Below are 15,140 nucleotides of genomic sequence, written 5' to 3'. Positions count from 1 at the left end.
TTGCAGAAGTGAATTAAACACGGAGAAGCTATCTAGTCACCACAGGGCATGATGTGCGGTGGTCCACTAGACTCGACCACGTATACTTTAGAGATGAAGCATGGGAAATTTGTTTCGGCTTCTCAATTGCATGGGCTGCCTGCTTTATGAAATTGCCAAGCTGACGTTCTTCTGCCCAAGGCAAAGCTGCAGTCTGTTCCGCGTACTGTTGTTTCTTGTCAAGCTTTCGGCCGGCTTGCACCGGCCTGCCTGCAAAGCTGAGCACGCTTCCATTCGCGTCTAGCCCGCTGCCCTGACCAATGGGCGTAAGCTTCTCGCCCGCTAGGTACAGGTATACTCAGTACACAAAGCGGCTGGCGGAACAGCTCCCGGCCAACATCAAGGTATAATAGACGCGGGAGACGCCGGGCGCTGTGGCGATCCTTTTCCTCAAACCCACTACTGTCGGCTCAGATGTGAGGACGTAGATCTAGACTGGCGACGATCGGTTCCTGAGCCACGAGTTGCGCTTGGCCGGCATAACGGTGCGCCGGGTATTAATAGCCACTGAAGAGGCGAAATCTGCATCTGCCTAAGACGGACGAGAAATACAAGCGCCTAGCATGGCCGAAAGAGGGCAGAAGGATTCACACTGGTGGGGACCACACCACGTTAAGCGCCCTGCTCGCCCATGCCGAATTCCGCTATTGGCCAGCTACGAATCCAGCTGCCAGGGGCCAACCTGCTGTGTCTGGTGGTGGGAGATGAGGCCAAGTCCAACACGATTCCCTATTGCATTCCCTCGCTGTCGCTTGCGACGGCTCAAATCGGTCCTCGAGTGCTCCTTTCCCTCGACATCACGAGGGTGGAAGCTTACACGCTGGTGGTGCCTTTGGCGCGCCTCTCGCGCCTACACTTTGTTCCTGCCGCGGCTCTTGCACCGTTTGTCCTCGTCTGATGGGCCGATTATGGAGTCAAGCATTCGCAAACCGTTGATTACTGTTCTCCGTTGAAGGATACCGGAGGCTCTGGGGGAGGAATGTCCAGCTCGCCGCCACGTTGGCACCCACGGCTTGCTGCGCCTCTCACGAGCATTTGCTTCCCCACGAGGGATCGATGATGATCCAATAACTCGATCCTACCGTTGCCCCGATGGAAGCTCCCCGGTTCCGCTCTAAAAGTTATCACGCTACCAACATGGTGGCTTTCAATTCGGCTCAATGCACCGGAGAACCAACAGAACAAGGCTCTAGCACATGCAGCCTGATCGTCTCGCAACAACGACCGAATGTCATTATTGGTTGAGGCTAGGTGCCAATTCTACTCGAGCTCGCTTGGTCGCTCCTGATCCGCAGCTTGCGGTTTGGCTGTTGGGGCGGAAAGGTCTCGTCAGCTGTCAATATGTAGTGACGCGGTGTAACCATCTTCCCACGCCACATCCTTCCTGCTCGTCTTTACTTACCTTTCTCGAATTGCAAGGGACGTCAATCCCTTACTTCCTCCCCATCACTGCGCAGCGTGACAAAGCCTCAAGGTTCTCGATACACAATGCCGTTTTGAGGACCCGGCGAAGAGGTCTGGTTGCAACGCCATGATGTCGAACGCCGGCCCCTTGACGACAACGTTCACAGCGCCATCGAGTTGTGCTACAGCCACAGGCCTCTATCAAATATGGCCGGAAGCGGATACGTACTATTACGAGCAAGGCCCGCTTGGCAGCAGGACAGAGTGCTACCCGAGTGGCTACGATGCGTCGTCATCGCAGTACTATTCACCAGGTTTATGTCCTAGCGGGTACACGCCTGCTTGCTCCAGTACTGGTATTGTCTCGCGCACGGCGACTGAGACGGCCTACACATGCTGCCCCACGGCTGCTGTCTACACATGCGCCGGTGCTATAGATGACCTCGAGGCCCCCCAAACGAATTCAGGTTGCACCACGACATTCGATCTGGATTTGGTCCTCGCACGGATAACAGCGATTTCGGATGGACACACAGATCTGATACAGTCGACGACGGAGACTGCAGGAGCAGGCCTAGGAGCAAATGGTATAGCAGTGCGCTTTAGGTCAGGGGATTTCAGCAGCGATGTCGCCGCCATGGTGAGTGCTTGAGATTTGGGTAGATATGGGGTCGCTCAGACACGGGTCACTTGCTGACAACCAATGGCAGACCTCGTCTTCGGCTTCTGTGATATCAGCAGCATCGGACTCGGCCACATTATCGATTTCATCTCCTACGTCCTCGTCAGGGTCATATTCTTCTAGCACGCCGGGTTCAGGGTCAAGTACGCACAGGGGCGTTAGCACCAAACAAGCCATCGGGATAGGTATCGGAGCGGCAGCTGCAGTTTTGATAATTATCGTCTCGGCGTGGCTGTTTCTTTACCTTCGACGGAAGAAGCAGAGGATAAGGGCACAGATCGAGACGCCTATCCCACCGCCTGCACCACCTCCAAAAGACAGGAGATTTCGATCGCCACCGCCAAATCTTGACCTCAGCCCTAGTGGCAACGGCAGCATTGCGTCCGTGGCCCGAAGCGTGAATGGGAAGATGGTCAGAGGTCCGTTCGAGTTGCAGTCGGATGGGAAGGAGAAGAAGCACCTGTATGAAATGTTCGGGGGATACCACAACAACCAGAGCCTGGCCAGCACACCGAAATCCAACGACCCGCTGCGCTCGAACCCAATGACACCTTCTTTTTGGTCACCGCCATCGAGCTTTGGGTTCCAACCGGCAGAGTTGGAATCACCACAGAGGAGCATAATGTCTGCGGGGTCCGGTCATCTGCATGGCCGCGCAGAGCTTGCGTCACCCTGAAAGGAATTGGGGCATCTTGATTGAACCAGCATATGTGGCTTGAGAATTGCAGCAATCTCGGCGGCCGGAGAGATGGGCAGGGTGTTTGTTCTTTAAAAAAGAATTTTTCAAGGGGGGCATGTACTATTTTGGAGTTCGGGTTGTTGTAAACTGGGTGTACTCACATGTTTTGCAAGCATTTCAAGGAGTTGTTGGCGTGGGGTCCTGGCGTCCTTTGCGGGTGAACGAATTCCAAGTAGTGGTTTGTATTATCTGACGCGTATTCATTTGCAGAGAGTTCTCTTTGGGCCCGCTCGAAGAATTCTTGGGGCAAGGAAAACGTTCGTTTCTTCACGCAGGTTTTCTTATTTTTACAAGTTGGAGGGCTGGAGCAGTCGTCGTTTGACTCGGCTGCTCGCGTATGATGGACAAGAATTCGACAATTTAGATCATCAACAAATGACACCATTTACGTGCGAGCGAGTTCGACGTTGAATCTGGCGGAACAAAATAGACGAAGGCATTCATGCTGTGTAATTGTGAACATGAGTGACTTGGACTTGCAGTATCCAATCGTTGGCTGGAATCCACAGATACAGATGCTGAGGCTAGGACCGTTGTGGAAGCTGGAGCAAGACGTCGGCAATGCTTGACATGGAGACGTAGGGCCTGCGTAACATTGGTTTACGTCTCCCCATAATTAGACCTTCCTCATCTCGAAAGAGCCCCCGTCAACGGCAGGTCTTGGCTCGCAGCCAAGCCCTGCCGACAGGTTACCAAGCTTGTTCTCTTATCTACAATCGTTTGACACTGCTCAATATGAGCGAACGGTCGTCAGTTGACTGCGACGTCTCTGGACGAGGACAGGCGCCTGATGTCTTTTTAAAGGCAGGGTGGGCTCCGGGAGATCGCTCCTGGAGATTATCCCCACTCATCAAGAGAGCCATTGTGTTTGAGGACACATCGTGTGTAATCCCTATTCGACATGATGCATTTTTATTGCGTCCTCGGCCTCCTGGGCATCGCGGCCGCAAGTCCATTCAGCCATGCTGAGACCTCAGTGACTGCAGACGCTGCTCGGCGTCTTATCAAGACGTCCGAATTCGACCCTGGTACTTGGGTCCGTGAAGATGAGAAAATCGAAAATTACGTGGCCAAGGGGATCAATTTTGTGGATATTACTGACATGGACGTGGGTGATCCAAATCGTTGAAACGACCTGGCCGGTCCAGAGGCTTACAATGCGCACATGCGTGAGCAGGAAGCTGAAGTGGCGGCGACGCTTTCAACATCTTCTGCAGTGGAAGCCGCGGCAGTCTCATATCCCTCGACACTGAGCCACCAGACAGAGGCCAATACTCTAATATCCGAAATATCTGCCAGTGGCCAGAAGACTTTCCTCAAGACGTTGACCGAGTAAGCAATTCCCATCAACTCAACCTCGCCCTCCGTTTTGAACATATTTCATCCCATTTAATTTCAGATTGCTTTACACACATGCTCATACAATTCTCCAGTTTCTACAATCGCTACTATAGATCGACTTACGGCACCGAGGCCTCGACTTGGCTCTACAATCAAGGTTGGTCTCCCCGGACACACAGGAGGAGTTTGGCCCTGTGCAGCTCATCTGGGATTCCTGCTTTCTCTCAAAACCTGATAAAGCATCGCTTCAGGAAGCACTAGCTATGGGCAGGATATGCTTAGCATATCTTGCCCCCTCTGAAGCGTCTCCCAGCTTGTTTCAGTCGCTAACTCCGCATTGTAAAGTCGTATCAGCTGCCGCCGCCAATCCAAGCATCAGCGTTTCCAAGTTCTCTCACTCCTTCAATCAGCCCTCAGTGATCGCCAAGATCCCCGGTTCTTCATCCGATGCTCTGGTCATTGTAGGAGCGCACTTTGACTCCACAGGCGGCAGCAGTACCGCGCGTGGTCCAGGAGCAGATGACAATGGATCCGGAGTAGTCGTCATCTTCGAGGCGCTGCGGATCCTCGCAGAGGCGGGTTTTCAGCCTCAGGATACGCTGGAGTTCCACTTCTATGCTGGCGAGGAGGGCGGACTCCTTGGAAGTAAGGACATATTTAGTTCTTACAAGACGGCTAATAAGCAGGTCCTGGCGATGATGAATCAGGACATGGCAGGGTATAGCCCGAGTGGCGTCATCAGTATATATACGGACTATGTGGACTCCAGCTTGACTTCATACGTGAGGAAGGTGGCCGAGGGGTACACGGGGCTGAAGACCTCAACTGATGCTTGTGGTTATGGTTGTTCAGATCACCAGTCGGCTTACGCCAACGGTTTCCGTAAGTCCCGGGCTTCAGCTCCCAAAAGACCACTTGAGAGAGGTTAGAATGTCCATTTTACTGATCTCGACTGGCATCAAGCTGCGGCCTATGCATGCGATGAAGTAATATCAACTTCTAGCCCCTACATCCACTCGTCTTCAGATGTGAGTCTTCCTTTGGGCAGCAAGCGGTTGAAACGGGTACAGACGAGTAAACCTAACTTGTTATCTACATCAGTCATACGATACAATAATGTGGGATGCAATCGAGCGCCATACCAAGTTTACAGTCGGGTTCCTCATAGAGGCGTCCTACCTGTAGCATACCCACTCCACAGTGAAGCTGAATTCCCGACACCTAGGCTCAAATCCATCCAAGATATCAGTCCACGTGAATAGCAATGATGTTGATTGCTTGTTTATCATGGTCTTTGCAACTGAGGAATCTTATGGAAGACCAATCTCGGTGGTGAAGGGGGTCCTTAGAGGGGAAGATTTTAACTCCCTAAACGTGTATCAAGGGCCAAATTTGAAAATTTCGCCTCGGACTTGTTGTCGCTCGGACTCCTTTTCCTAATCATTTCGTCCTTTGCCTTTCATAAACACCTTCTTTCCCTCATGTCTGGCAGAGAGAGGGTGTCGAATGTATTTATTGATCAAGTCTAGTAATTCTATGACGAGTAGTATGAAGGCCAGATGGACTTGGGTATCAAGAAATTTTCCATGACAAAATTCCAAGGCACAGATGAGGGTGAATCATGTTATTCCATCTGAAAAGGGCTGATTCTCTTCAGAAATTCCAATTACCAACCCTGGAACGAGATCAAACCCTAGATCCAGGATGTTACGTCTGACGAGACGGTCGGCCAGATCTAGAGGCACATGCAACAGCGCAGAGTCTTATCCCTGACTAAGATATAGTGTTCCAGGGTCCTCGTATCCTTGAGCAGTAGGCTGCGGTCTCGATAGTCCGACGGCTCGAAACATGCCCTTCGCAGAGGGAGGACAGACATGTGTTGATACCGGGACAAGAACGTAGCTACCTAGAGTTCAGACCAAGATTTGCGATTTCGAACAAATCTTTTCTGAGATCAAGTGTTACCTCTTGCTCAAATCACGTGTATCTCGACATATGCATATTTGTACGCTGATTTCTGCGATGTCCCATAATATCAATTCCATACAACGTTTTGATCACCTGGGCTATGAAAACCGCATGTGTCAACAACAAATGCCTGGGTGTTTTCCCGGACGGCGATGGGGACAACAGGAGTCATATAATTGGCTGGGAGAAGTTGTATATGATCATGAGATGCTTGTTCTTTCGTTCCATTTTGCCGACGTCCAGGATGTGTGAAAAAGTAATGGACTTTACCCAGATTTATCAAGACACCAGAACGCACTCATATAGCTAGAGTTCGCGAAGAGACCAACATAAAAAGGGGATGAACTTGAGGAATGCTGGACACTGCTGTAGAATGGTGTGAGAGAACTGTGCCATGGGCTGGGCATGTGCTCATCAGCGCTAAGACATAGGAGATGCACGATTCAAGACAAGCACCTTGGGTCAATGTTGGGACCGGACTGCGATTGCATTGGTACAATGTGTATTCGCGCCAAGAGCTTCCAGGAAGCCGCCTTCATCCCACTAACCATACAGTCTATAGCATCCCCATTGTTCGACCCTGGGGCCTTTCTTATGCTCGCCATAGCCTCTTGGTGGCCTCGACCAAGCCGACGTCGGTCGTCTCAAACTCGTATAATCCTATGCCCGCCAGAATGGTCGCCGCATTCAGAAGCCAGTGACTAGATTTGCGCAAGTTGGGATATCGCTTCTTGGGAACGTAGTCAATGATGATGGCCTGGACGCCCATGTGGGCGTGGACAAGCAGAGTGGTTGCGAGGAGGGCGTCCATGGTGGGGTTTAACGAGCCGGCGGCAAAGGGTGCGATGGAGAGAGGCACTAGGGCGGCGGCCATGCCACGCTCGAAGGTCCAGTGGTAGTGACCATGGGATGGAGACGGTGAAGGGACTGGCGCGGGCTCATTGACGCTGCCGTGGATGACCTCTACAGAGAAGGATTAGTAGGCAACTTGGAGGAATGGCGGAGATAGGTCGGCGCAGATAGCGCGAGCAGACATACGAGGCCCAGGAGGTAGCAGATTTCTGCGGCTGCTCGCATGGAAGGCTGTGACCTGGACGATGCTGGGCTTCGACGAGGGCTGGGTGCTTGGCCTCAACAAGGTTTTGGAGAGCATCGACGGGCCAGCCCGGGTCGAAGGTGCCATGGATCGTGAGGCGGCAGCGGTCTGCCGCAGCAGAGCTGGACGAGCAAGAGATGCCATGTTTCTTCGGGCTTGTCGGCGCGTCACAATCGTTGTAGGTGGCGAGATTGGCTGGGTGTTGCGACGGGGGCAAGATCGATGTTGAGATCGCGGGCGGCGTTTGGTCTGTCCAGACTGGATGGAGTTTGGAGGATGTCATTATCGAGTAGCCGAGGCGAAGCCGACTTGGTCTGCGGTGTTCCGCAGGTACCCAGGTATCTTTTACAATCGGCAGCTCTGCGATTGGTCCGAAGGTAGCGTGCTGTGGTAGCCCCGACCCGCTTCCCTGGGCTCCCACAAGCACTGACTCCCGACCCCTTGGTGCAAACACCCTGCCACTTGAGCCTAAACTGGCCATTGGAGCTTGGGGGCTGCATGAGCAAACACCGTGAACGCAGACTGTATGAGCAATCCAGACCCATCCCGCTTGCCTGCCGACCCAGCCAGGGCTTGTCGATAAGCCTTCCCTGCGAGAAATTTCTGGAGCATCGCAACATCGCGCGCTGTGCTCGAAGTCTGGCGCCACAGCTGGTGCTCTTCCTCATGGACTGAACAACCCCGACTGTCCCTCCTGGGTCGGATCTGGCTCAGTCCCGCTGCTCAACCTTTTATATTGCACTGGCTGGAGCCAATTATGGCTCCTATGGCCTCCCTGCCAACGATTCTCCCAGCTCGAGCCGTACTGTGCCGTGATTGTTTGAGTCTGAGCCTGGGTCTTAAGGCGATTTCAAGATCGAGGTCAAGACCCTCGTCGCCGCTACATTCCCAAACAAGATGGATTGGCGACAAATATCTCAAGAAGCAACAAGATGCCGAGGAGGCCTGGGCGGCCCAGGCCAAGAAAATAGAGGCCGGGACGGTAAAGCACCTTTTTGACGAGCTGCAGGATAGGGGTTTCGTCAAAGACGTTGTAGGGTAGGTAAGCACCGTCCACGGCTCGCCTTACTCGGTCCTGCACGTTGCTCTCACGCGCATCTGACAAAATCAGCACCAAGGAGCTTATACGCGAGACGATGACGCAAAAACGAGTCGCTGCATACGCGGGAGTGGACCCTACAGCCAGCTCACTCCATCTCGGCCATCTCTTACCGTTCATGCCATTGTTCTGGATGTACATGCACGGATATGGCGCCTTCACTCTCGTCGGAGGCTCGACCGCCCGAATAGGAGATCCCACCGGCAGGACTGACAGCCGTCCGCAATTGGAGAGAAAAGACCTGGTCCAGAACCTTACCGTCATCCACTACCAACTTGTCACGATCTGGAAGCATGTTGAAATGGCCTCCCAGAGGTTTGGATTCGAGAAAGAGTGGGCTTGGAAGCGTGGCATTGTCAACAACAGTGCCTGGTGGGGCAAGCTCCCGATGCTAGACGTAGTGAGACGCTTAGGAACCCAGATGAGGATGGGACCTTTGCTGTCGCGCGATAACGTCAAGAATCGGCTACAAGACGGCTCAGGCATGTCCTTCGCCGAATTCTGCTACCCAATGATGCAAGCGTGGGACTGGTACGAGCTGCTTAAGCAGCACCGTGTCCAGATGCAGATCGGAGGCTCAGACCAGTACGGCAACATCCTCACAGGTGCCACTTGCGTCAAAGCATGCGTTGAGAACGAGCCCAACCCGGTTGAAAAGCTTCCCAACGGCGAATTCGATCAGCCCGTTGGATTCACAGTACCCCTCCTGACTGATTCCTCAGGAGCCAAATTTGGCAAAAGCGCTGGCAATGCTCTCTGGCTCGACCCGTTCAAGACCACACCATACGACCTCTATGGCTACTTGGTGAGGCGCCGAGACGACGAGGTGGAAATGCTTCTGAAGCTTTTTACATTCCACCCTCTCAGCAGAATTTCGGAGGTTATGGAGGAGCACCAACTCGACCCACCCAAGCGAGTCGCCCAACATCTGTTGGCTTACGAGGTCCTCTGGCTGGTTCATGGACACAAAGTCGCCGCGGAGACACAGGCGCAACATCAAGCTGTTTACGGCGGCAGAGCATCATCGCCACATTCCTCGGGGGTGCCTCAGGATTCCACACAGTACATGGCTGATCCCGTACAGACAAACCATAGCAACAGGCCACGGATAGACGTGAAGTTGCCCAGGCGCGTCCTGAGCCTCACGCTTCCGCGCATCGTCTACGCAGCGAGTTTTGCCCTGAGTATATCCGACGCTGACAGGATCATCAAGAATGGGGGCATGTATATCGGCGGCTCTCCAGGGCAGAAGGGTCACAGCAACGTGGGCATGAGTCAAGGCCAATTGCAATTCACTCCCGCCAAGACGTGGGACCTTGAGACCAATAAGAGGTTCCTCATCGACGATAAGGTCCTTCTGCTACGCAAGGGCAAACACAACATCCGTTGCATCGAATTTGTATCGGACGAGGAGTGGGACAAATCGGGACTGGAATATCCTGGGCAGCCCAAGACGGGCGAGTTCCGTAAAGCTATGCAACGACTCAACAAGATGGCCAAGTCGAAGCAAGGCGCCGAGCCCGTGAACAGCGATGCTGCTGCAGGTGAGCCACACCAGACAAATCCTTCGAGCAGGCCACGAGTTTTCATACCAACTTCACGACCCCAGCTCCAGATACTTGAACGGAAGATGAAGAAGATGTCAGACGGACGGAGGAGCGGTCAGGTTGAGTCGCAGGCAAGGGACAGAGGGTCGAGCGATGAGTTTGAGTGGTAATCTGGGAAACTGCGACGCCCTATATTGGGGGAAAAGATGGCAGCACACGTCTCCACCTTCGCAGCGGAGGACTTGGCTACAGCCATGCGCTCCGGCACACCATCGTATGACACTGTTTTGCATGTCACCTTGCCTTCGGCCGGTATGTACAATATTAGAGACTAGACTAGGCATAAAAGCCCAATATATACCCACTCACTGCCTCATCAACGGTAGAGCACGGTCAAATCCCCTGTTGGACCGGGAAAGCTCTTCAATCTCTCCATTATCTCTCCATCCGTCACGTTCTGCTCCGTGATGACTTGGTCGAAGTTGTGGCATCCGTCCATGTATCTCTGCAACGGATCCCCAGCGGCCTTCCCATCCCGACCCATCAGAGGTCGGCTCTGCCCTGTCGCAAGCGCCGCAAGATACTGCTTTGAGACTACATACTTGTGCACCCGGTACAGCAAGCCCTTGATGACCCCGAACTGGACCAGACGACGCACGTCAACGTGGCGCAGGACGTCAAACCCGGCGTCCATGTGCAGGCGCAACCACTCGCCCACCGTCCGCCCGACACAAAAGGTCGTCATGAGCTTGATGAGCTGGTAGTCGGTGACGCGCTGGCCCGAGGACATGATGCAGACGTAGTTGGCACATTCGTCCACGATGCCTCCGCCCGCTGCGCCACCCATGCCAGGCCCGCCGGCCGCCGTCGTGCCGTCCGCGCCGCTGGGACCATCTATAGTGGTCGAGTCTGCAGTGGTGGTATAGTACCCGTCGTTGGCGCTCACGTCTGTCACGAAGTCGTGGATTCCCGGCCTCGGCGCATAACAGGAGCTGAAGAAGAACATATCTAGCAGAAGGATGGTGTCATAGTACAGGAGATGGCGAAGAGCGATCTTGGTGAGCTCCAGGCTGACGTCGGCGTTGAAGGCAATGCGCCGGACATCGCTCACGCCGTCTATGTGCGTGATCACTTTCTGCAGCGTCAAGTCCCAGGTTGGGTCGACGACCTCGCTGAATTTCATCTTAGCCACTGGGACGTGCCAGCCTCTGACCTCCGGAGGGGTCCGGTGGTGTGGGAATAGTTTCATGTTGATTGTGTTTGCGTCGTCTATGCCCAACAGGTGTGTCAGTAGAGAGGACAGTGTGCGAGGAACGGTCCCGGGGGCGCCTTTCGGGGGGGGGGGGGGAACATACCCACTGGGATCATACACTCGCCGTAGTTGTTGAGGTCTTCCTTGATTATCTCCAAGAGGCTGCCGATTGGTCTTCTTCCCCCATCGTTGCTCCCACTCTGGTCGCGGCTCAGATACTCGTTCTGCTTCTCCATCTCGGCGAACGTGACCGCCAACCGCCGCACGACCCTCTCGTAGGGGATCTGGTCGACATCGCTCTCCTACAGCATGTTTGTCTTGGTCAGAAATATGCAGAGCTGAGACTCCATCAAGCCGTATGGCCTTATCCTCGTCTACATATTGTGCCTTGTGGTTGCTAGGCAGGGCGGTATCAGGGACTGGGGATTAGGCAAGCAGACGTACAACCACGAGGCCAAAGTTGAAGATGAACTCATTTCGTTGGTACTTCGGGTGGGCAATGGCCACAGGCAGGCCCAGCACTGTGTACTTGCCCTCCGGCTCGTTGACCGCGACAAAGCGGTTGAAGAAGGCTTTTCGTGGGATGATGTACTCCTGCATTACATCAAAGTCGAAGAGGCAGGGCTTCCTTTGAGGACCGGCGCCCTCAGGCACGATGCACCCCGGCGGCGACTGAGCAACGATCTTGGTCCCTGGAGTACTATTCAGCCCGAGGAAGATCTCGTGGTCCCACGGGAAATAGAATGTTTAATTTGTGGATCATAGTCAGCTCATTACTGACCTTCCTGGGGGAAGAACCGTGCGTAGAAGATGCCCTGGATCATCTTGCTTGCTTGCCCTTGCTCTTGTGCATTCCGAGGTTATGATGGGCAATGACCTGGAAGCCTCATTTTTGTGTCTCACTTCACATAAATTGACGTCCGTGGATGTTTGACGAGGAAAGTTTTGATGTGAGTTGGCAGGAATCTTATCCCTCAAATAGTGTTACTTGATTGCGTGGGGGACGTGACGGACAACTACTTGTCTCTAACAAGGCTGAATCGTTCGAGTCTATGTGTGAGGGATGAAGGCCTGGGTCTGACCAGAACGAGATCACCGGGCTCGAACAAACACAGGGTTAGACCCTAGAGCTGTTTGAATGACCGCGAGCTCCCGTCGACAACACGGGGGCTTTGGTACTCCAGAACGGCATTGCGAGCATAATTGCTGGTCGGCACATCTGTGTGCTTGAGTGGTTCGGAGCGGGCGGTTGCATATACTGCTTCGGCAGATACATCCCTGCATATCTACTGTTGTGGTCTCGACCCGAAGTAACTGAGCCCACACTCACCTCATTGTCCGTCTGCTATCATCACCACACTGGCGCTGTACACATTGTGACAGAGTTCGAAGAGTACTGTGCTCACGGCTTGGGAAATCTGTGCCCGGATTCTCAACAATTCCGAGGCTCTATGTCCTGATATCATATGCTCGACCACCTGCAATTCAAGACTCCTGAACTCCCACCACCACCAGCAGCAATGCTTCGCGGAGACGCACTCACAACCAAGAACAAACCGACTGAATGAACTCCCTCTAGAGCGAGCTTATCCGCCTAGGAGGAAGTTAACCGCCCCCTGCACATTACCACCGCTGCGGCGCAGCGCTGCCACGTTCTGATCGAAGTCATAAAATCCCATCTCGTTCAGCTGGCTCAGCTGCTCAGCATAGCGCTCTTCGGGGGGTCGGGTGTCAGCGGGTGCGGCAGGCTCGGGCGCACCGCCCATGAAGTTTTGCATGAAGTTCTGCATCATCTCAGGCGTCATCCCGAAAGGGTTCGCAGCGCCTCCTTGTGGCGCACCTCGCATCATCTGGGTGAAGTTCTGCATCATCTCGGGCGTAATCCCGAAAGGGTTCGCAGCGCCTCCTGGTGGCGTACCGAGCAGTCCCGCAAATGGATTGGGGGGCTGGGAGGGAGAATTGCTGGCGGGCTGGCCAGAGGGCGCCGAGCCGGCCGCTCCAGACGCGTCCCGCTGGGCAGCGCCGTCTCCGGAAGGGGTTTGGGTGACACCAGCAGCACCAGTAGCGGCACCGGCGCCGGTCTGAGGAGTAGCCGGGGCTGCTGCTCCAAAGGGGTTGAAAAGCGCAGCGAATGGGTTGGCGCCTTGGCCTGCTGTGCCATCAACACCACCGCCTGCACCAGCACCAGGACCGCCAAACATGCCTGGCATCATGAAAGGGAACTGCGGGGTTTGTGCGTTGTTTGCTCCGCCACTACCGGCAGCGGCGGCATCAGCGGGCGTCGTGTCTGTCGCGCCGGGAGCTGGGAAGGCTTCGCCGCCGGCGCCTCCGCCCATGGACCGACGCATCTGGGCAACTGTTCGTAGCATGTCTGGGTTGGTGAGCATGTTGCGGAAGAAGGGCGACTGGATGATCTCGCGGGCGTTGGGATTGTCTCTCAGCATGGGGTTGCTCTGAATCATGACGTCGACGAGCTGAGGGTTGTTCAGGGCCTCGTTCATGGCTTGGGCGACGTTGGGATTGGACAGCATGTCTGCCATCTGATCCTCGCTAGGCGGTGCGCCCATCTACAAGGAGCGAATGGTCAGCAGGTTGTTGATAAGGTGGGCTTGGGCTTGAGCGAGTGGGTAAGGGTCTTACACCTCCATCGGCACCAAACATGTTGGCGCTGGGCAGATTGGCATGGCCGGCAAAGCGAGCTCCGGTCAGGCCGGCCAGTAGGTTGTTGGCAGAGGTGCCGGCTGCCATGTTGCTTGGTACAGCCTGGGGAATGGGAGACGAGGAAGAGGCACTCGGGGCCGGGGCGGGATTGCTGGCAGCGCTCTTGACAAGGTGGATGGTGTTGCCGGGCTTGACCTTGTAGGAGGCCAAGGTGTCCTCGTTCTTCATGACGCGTCCTGAGTAGATGAGGCGCTGTCGCTCAACGGGGATGTTCTCGTACTGCTCGGTGGCAAGCTTGGTCTTCAGCTCGCCAACGGTAGCAGTCTCGGCCATGGTAATCTGGTGGTTCTTGTCGCCCGAGGCCTTCACCTTGAAGGTGATCTGAGCCTCGGCGGAAGTGGAGTCCTCCGCCTTGTCAGACATTTCGTCTGTGGCAGTGCGTATGGCGCCTTGGAAGAAGTCGAGGGTTTTGCGATGTTGTCGTTGCAGATGGGAAGGCTGTCGTGACGTCGCAAGCTCGGTTGTCGGCGGGGTAGCAGTCTTGGTGCAGGTGGTAGATCGACGTTGCCGGCAGAAAAATAACAAAGTATGTATGATAGGCAGGAAAGGGTAGTTGCAGGCGCAATGAAGTTCGCAGCGAGCTTGGAGAGAGATTCAAGGTGTGAGGGAGGTGAAGTGATGATGTTCAAGTAGGCAACGTATGTGAGGGAGGGCTGGCAGGAAGACTCCTCCGAGCTGGGCAGCACTTAGCAAGCAGACCAAGTCCCTGGGTACAGACCTACCTACCTATACTACCTAGGTACCTAGCTAGGTAGATAGCCGGGCAGTTAGTTGGCGGGCGGGGTCGCCGCCGGGGGGGCTCGGGGGGGGGGGGCAAACTTTCACATCACAGAGCTCGGAAGCCCAGCCTTTTTGGATAGGACCAGACCCATAGGGATCGGGTTGCGGCGGGAATTTTGGTGTGGAAATGCGCTTTTCACATTCCAAGACCGATTTGGCCAAACCGGCCGCAATCCAATCGGCTGGCCTTCTGTGGCCCGCTGCTTGTTCGTTCGCCGTCCACCATGTTCTATCTAATATCTATTCTTCTCTTCACGAGTCTATCCCGGCTGGACCGGCCACTCGAATTCGAAGTAGCCACGTCTCAACTCAAGTTGGCTAGGTCCTTGCCCCACGGGCGGCCCCGGGTCACGAGCATTCTCATTGTTCTGGCCAATTGTCTACCCACCTGGGTCGCCTGATCCCAAGGCCCTAAACCCTGCTTTCCCACATAGTAATCGTCTTGCCTTCGCGTGAGTGTGGTTACAGAAGC

General features: G+C 54.6%; 6 protein-coding genes across 6 annotated transcripts; 3 read left to right on the top strand and 3 right to left on the bottom strand.

Annotated features, from left to right (window-relative positions):
* Positions 1–670: 670 nt before the first annotated feature.
* Positions 671–2,801, top strand: J7T55_005427 (uncharacterized protein; the record flags this gene model as incomplete). The annotated part of the gene is made up of 3 exons (XM_053132921.1): positions 671–921; positions 1,507–2,083; positions 2,154–2,801. The coding sequence occupies 3 exons, from the start codon at positions 671–673 to the stop codon at positions 2,799–2,801; spliced, it is 1,476 nt and encodes a 491-aa protein (XP_052989047.1).
* Positions 2,802–3,765: 964 nt separating this feature from the next.
* J7T55_005426 (peptidase family m28) lies at positions 3,766–5,390 on the top strand (the record flags this gene model as incomplete). Its single annotated transcript, XM_053132920.1, has 6 exons — positions 3,766–3,972; positions 4,042–4,196; positions 4,298–4,362; positions 4,551–5,087; positions 5,169–5,233; positions 5,307–5,390. 6 exons carry the CDS (start codon positions 3,766–3,768, stop codon positions 5,388–5,390), a joined length of 1,113 nt encoding a protein of 370 aa, XP_052989046.1.
* A 1,375-nt stretch (positions 5,391–6,765) lies between these two features.
* J7T55_005425 (succinate dehydrogenase membrane anchor subunit) lies at positions 6,766–7,552 on the bottom strand (the record flags this gene model as incomplete). Its single annotated transcript, XM_053132919.1, has 2 exons — positions 6,766–7,136; positions 7,270–7,552. The coding sequence occupies 2 exons, from the start codon at positions 7,550–7,552 to the stop codon at positions 6,766–6,768; spliced, it is 654 nt and encodes a 217-aa protein (XP_052989045.1).
* A 483-nt stretch (positions 7,553–8,035) lies between these two features.
* Positions 8,036–10,085, top strand: J7T55_005424 (tyrosine--trna ligase mitochondrial; the record flags this gene model as incomplete). The annotated part of the gene is made up of 2 exons (XM_053132918.1): positions 8,036–8,307; positions 8,381–10,085. The coding sequence occupies 2 exons, from the start codon at positions 8,036–8,038 to the stop codon at positions 10,083–10,085; spliced, it is 1,977 nt and encodes a 658-aa protein (XP_052989044.1).
* A 206-nt stretch (positions 10,086–10,291) lies between these two features.
* J7T55_005423 (uncharacterized protein) lies at positions 10,292–11,991 on the bottom strand (the record flags this gene model as incomplete). The annotated part of the gene is made up of 4 exons (XM_053132917.1): positions 10,292–11,184; positions 11,271–11,469; positions 11,612–11,859; positions 11,949–11,991. 4 exons carry the CDS (start codon positions 11,989–11,991, stop codon positions 10,292–10,294), a joined length of 1,383 nt encoding a protein of 460 aa, XP_052989043.1.
* A 762-nt stretch (positions 11,992–12,753) lies between these two features.
* On the bottom strand, positions 12,754–14,251 carry J7T55_005422 (uncharacterized protein; the record flags this gene model as incomplete). The annotated part of the gene is made up of 2 exons (XM_053132916.1): positions 12,754–13,734; positions 13,808–14,251. The coding sequence occupies 2 exons, from the start codon at positions 14,249–14,251 to the stop codon at positions 12,754–12,756; spliced, it is 1,425 nt and encodes a 474-aa protein (XP_052989042.1).
* Positions 14,252–15,140: the final 889 nt, after the last annotated feature.

This window comes from Diaporthe amygdali (assembly GCF_026229845.1).
Source record: "Diaporthe amygdali strain CAA958 chromosome Unknown NODE_34_length_500367_cov_65_467389, whole genome shotgun sequence".
Classification (NCBI taxonomy): domain Eukaryota; kingdom Fungi; phylum Ascomycota; class Sordariomycetes; order Diaporthales; family Diaporthaceae; genus Diaporthe; species Diaporthe amygdali.
This window is presented reverse-complemented; position numbering and strand designations above follow the sequence as displayed.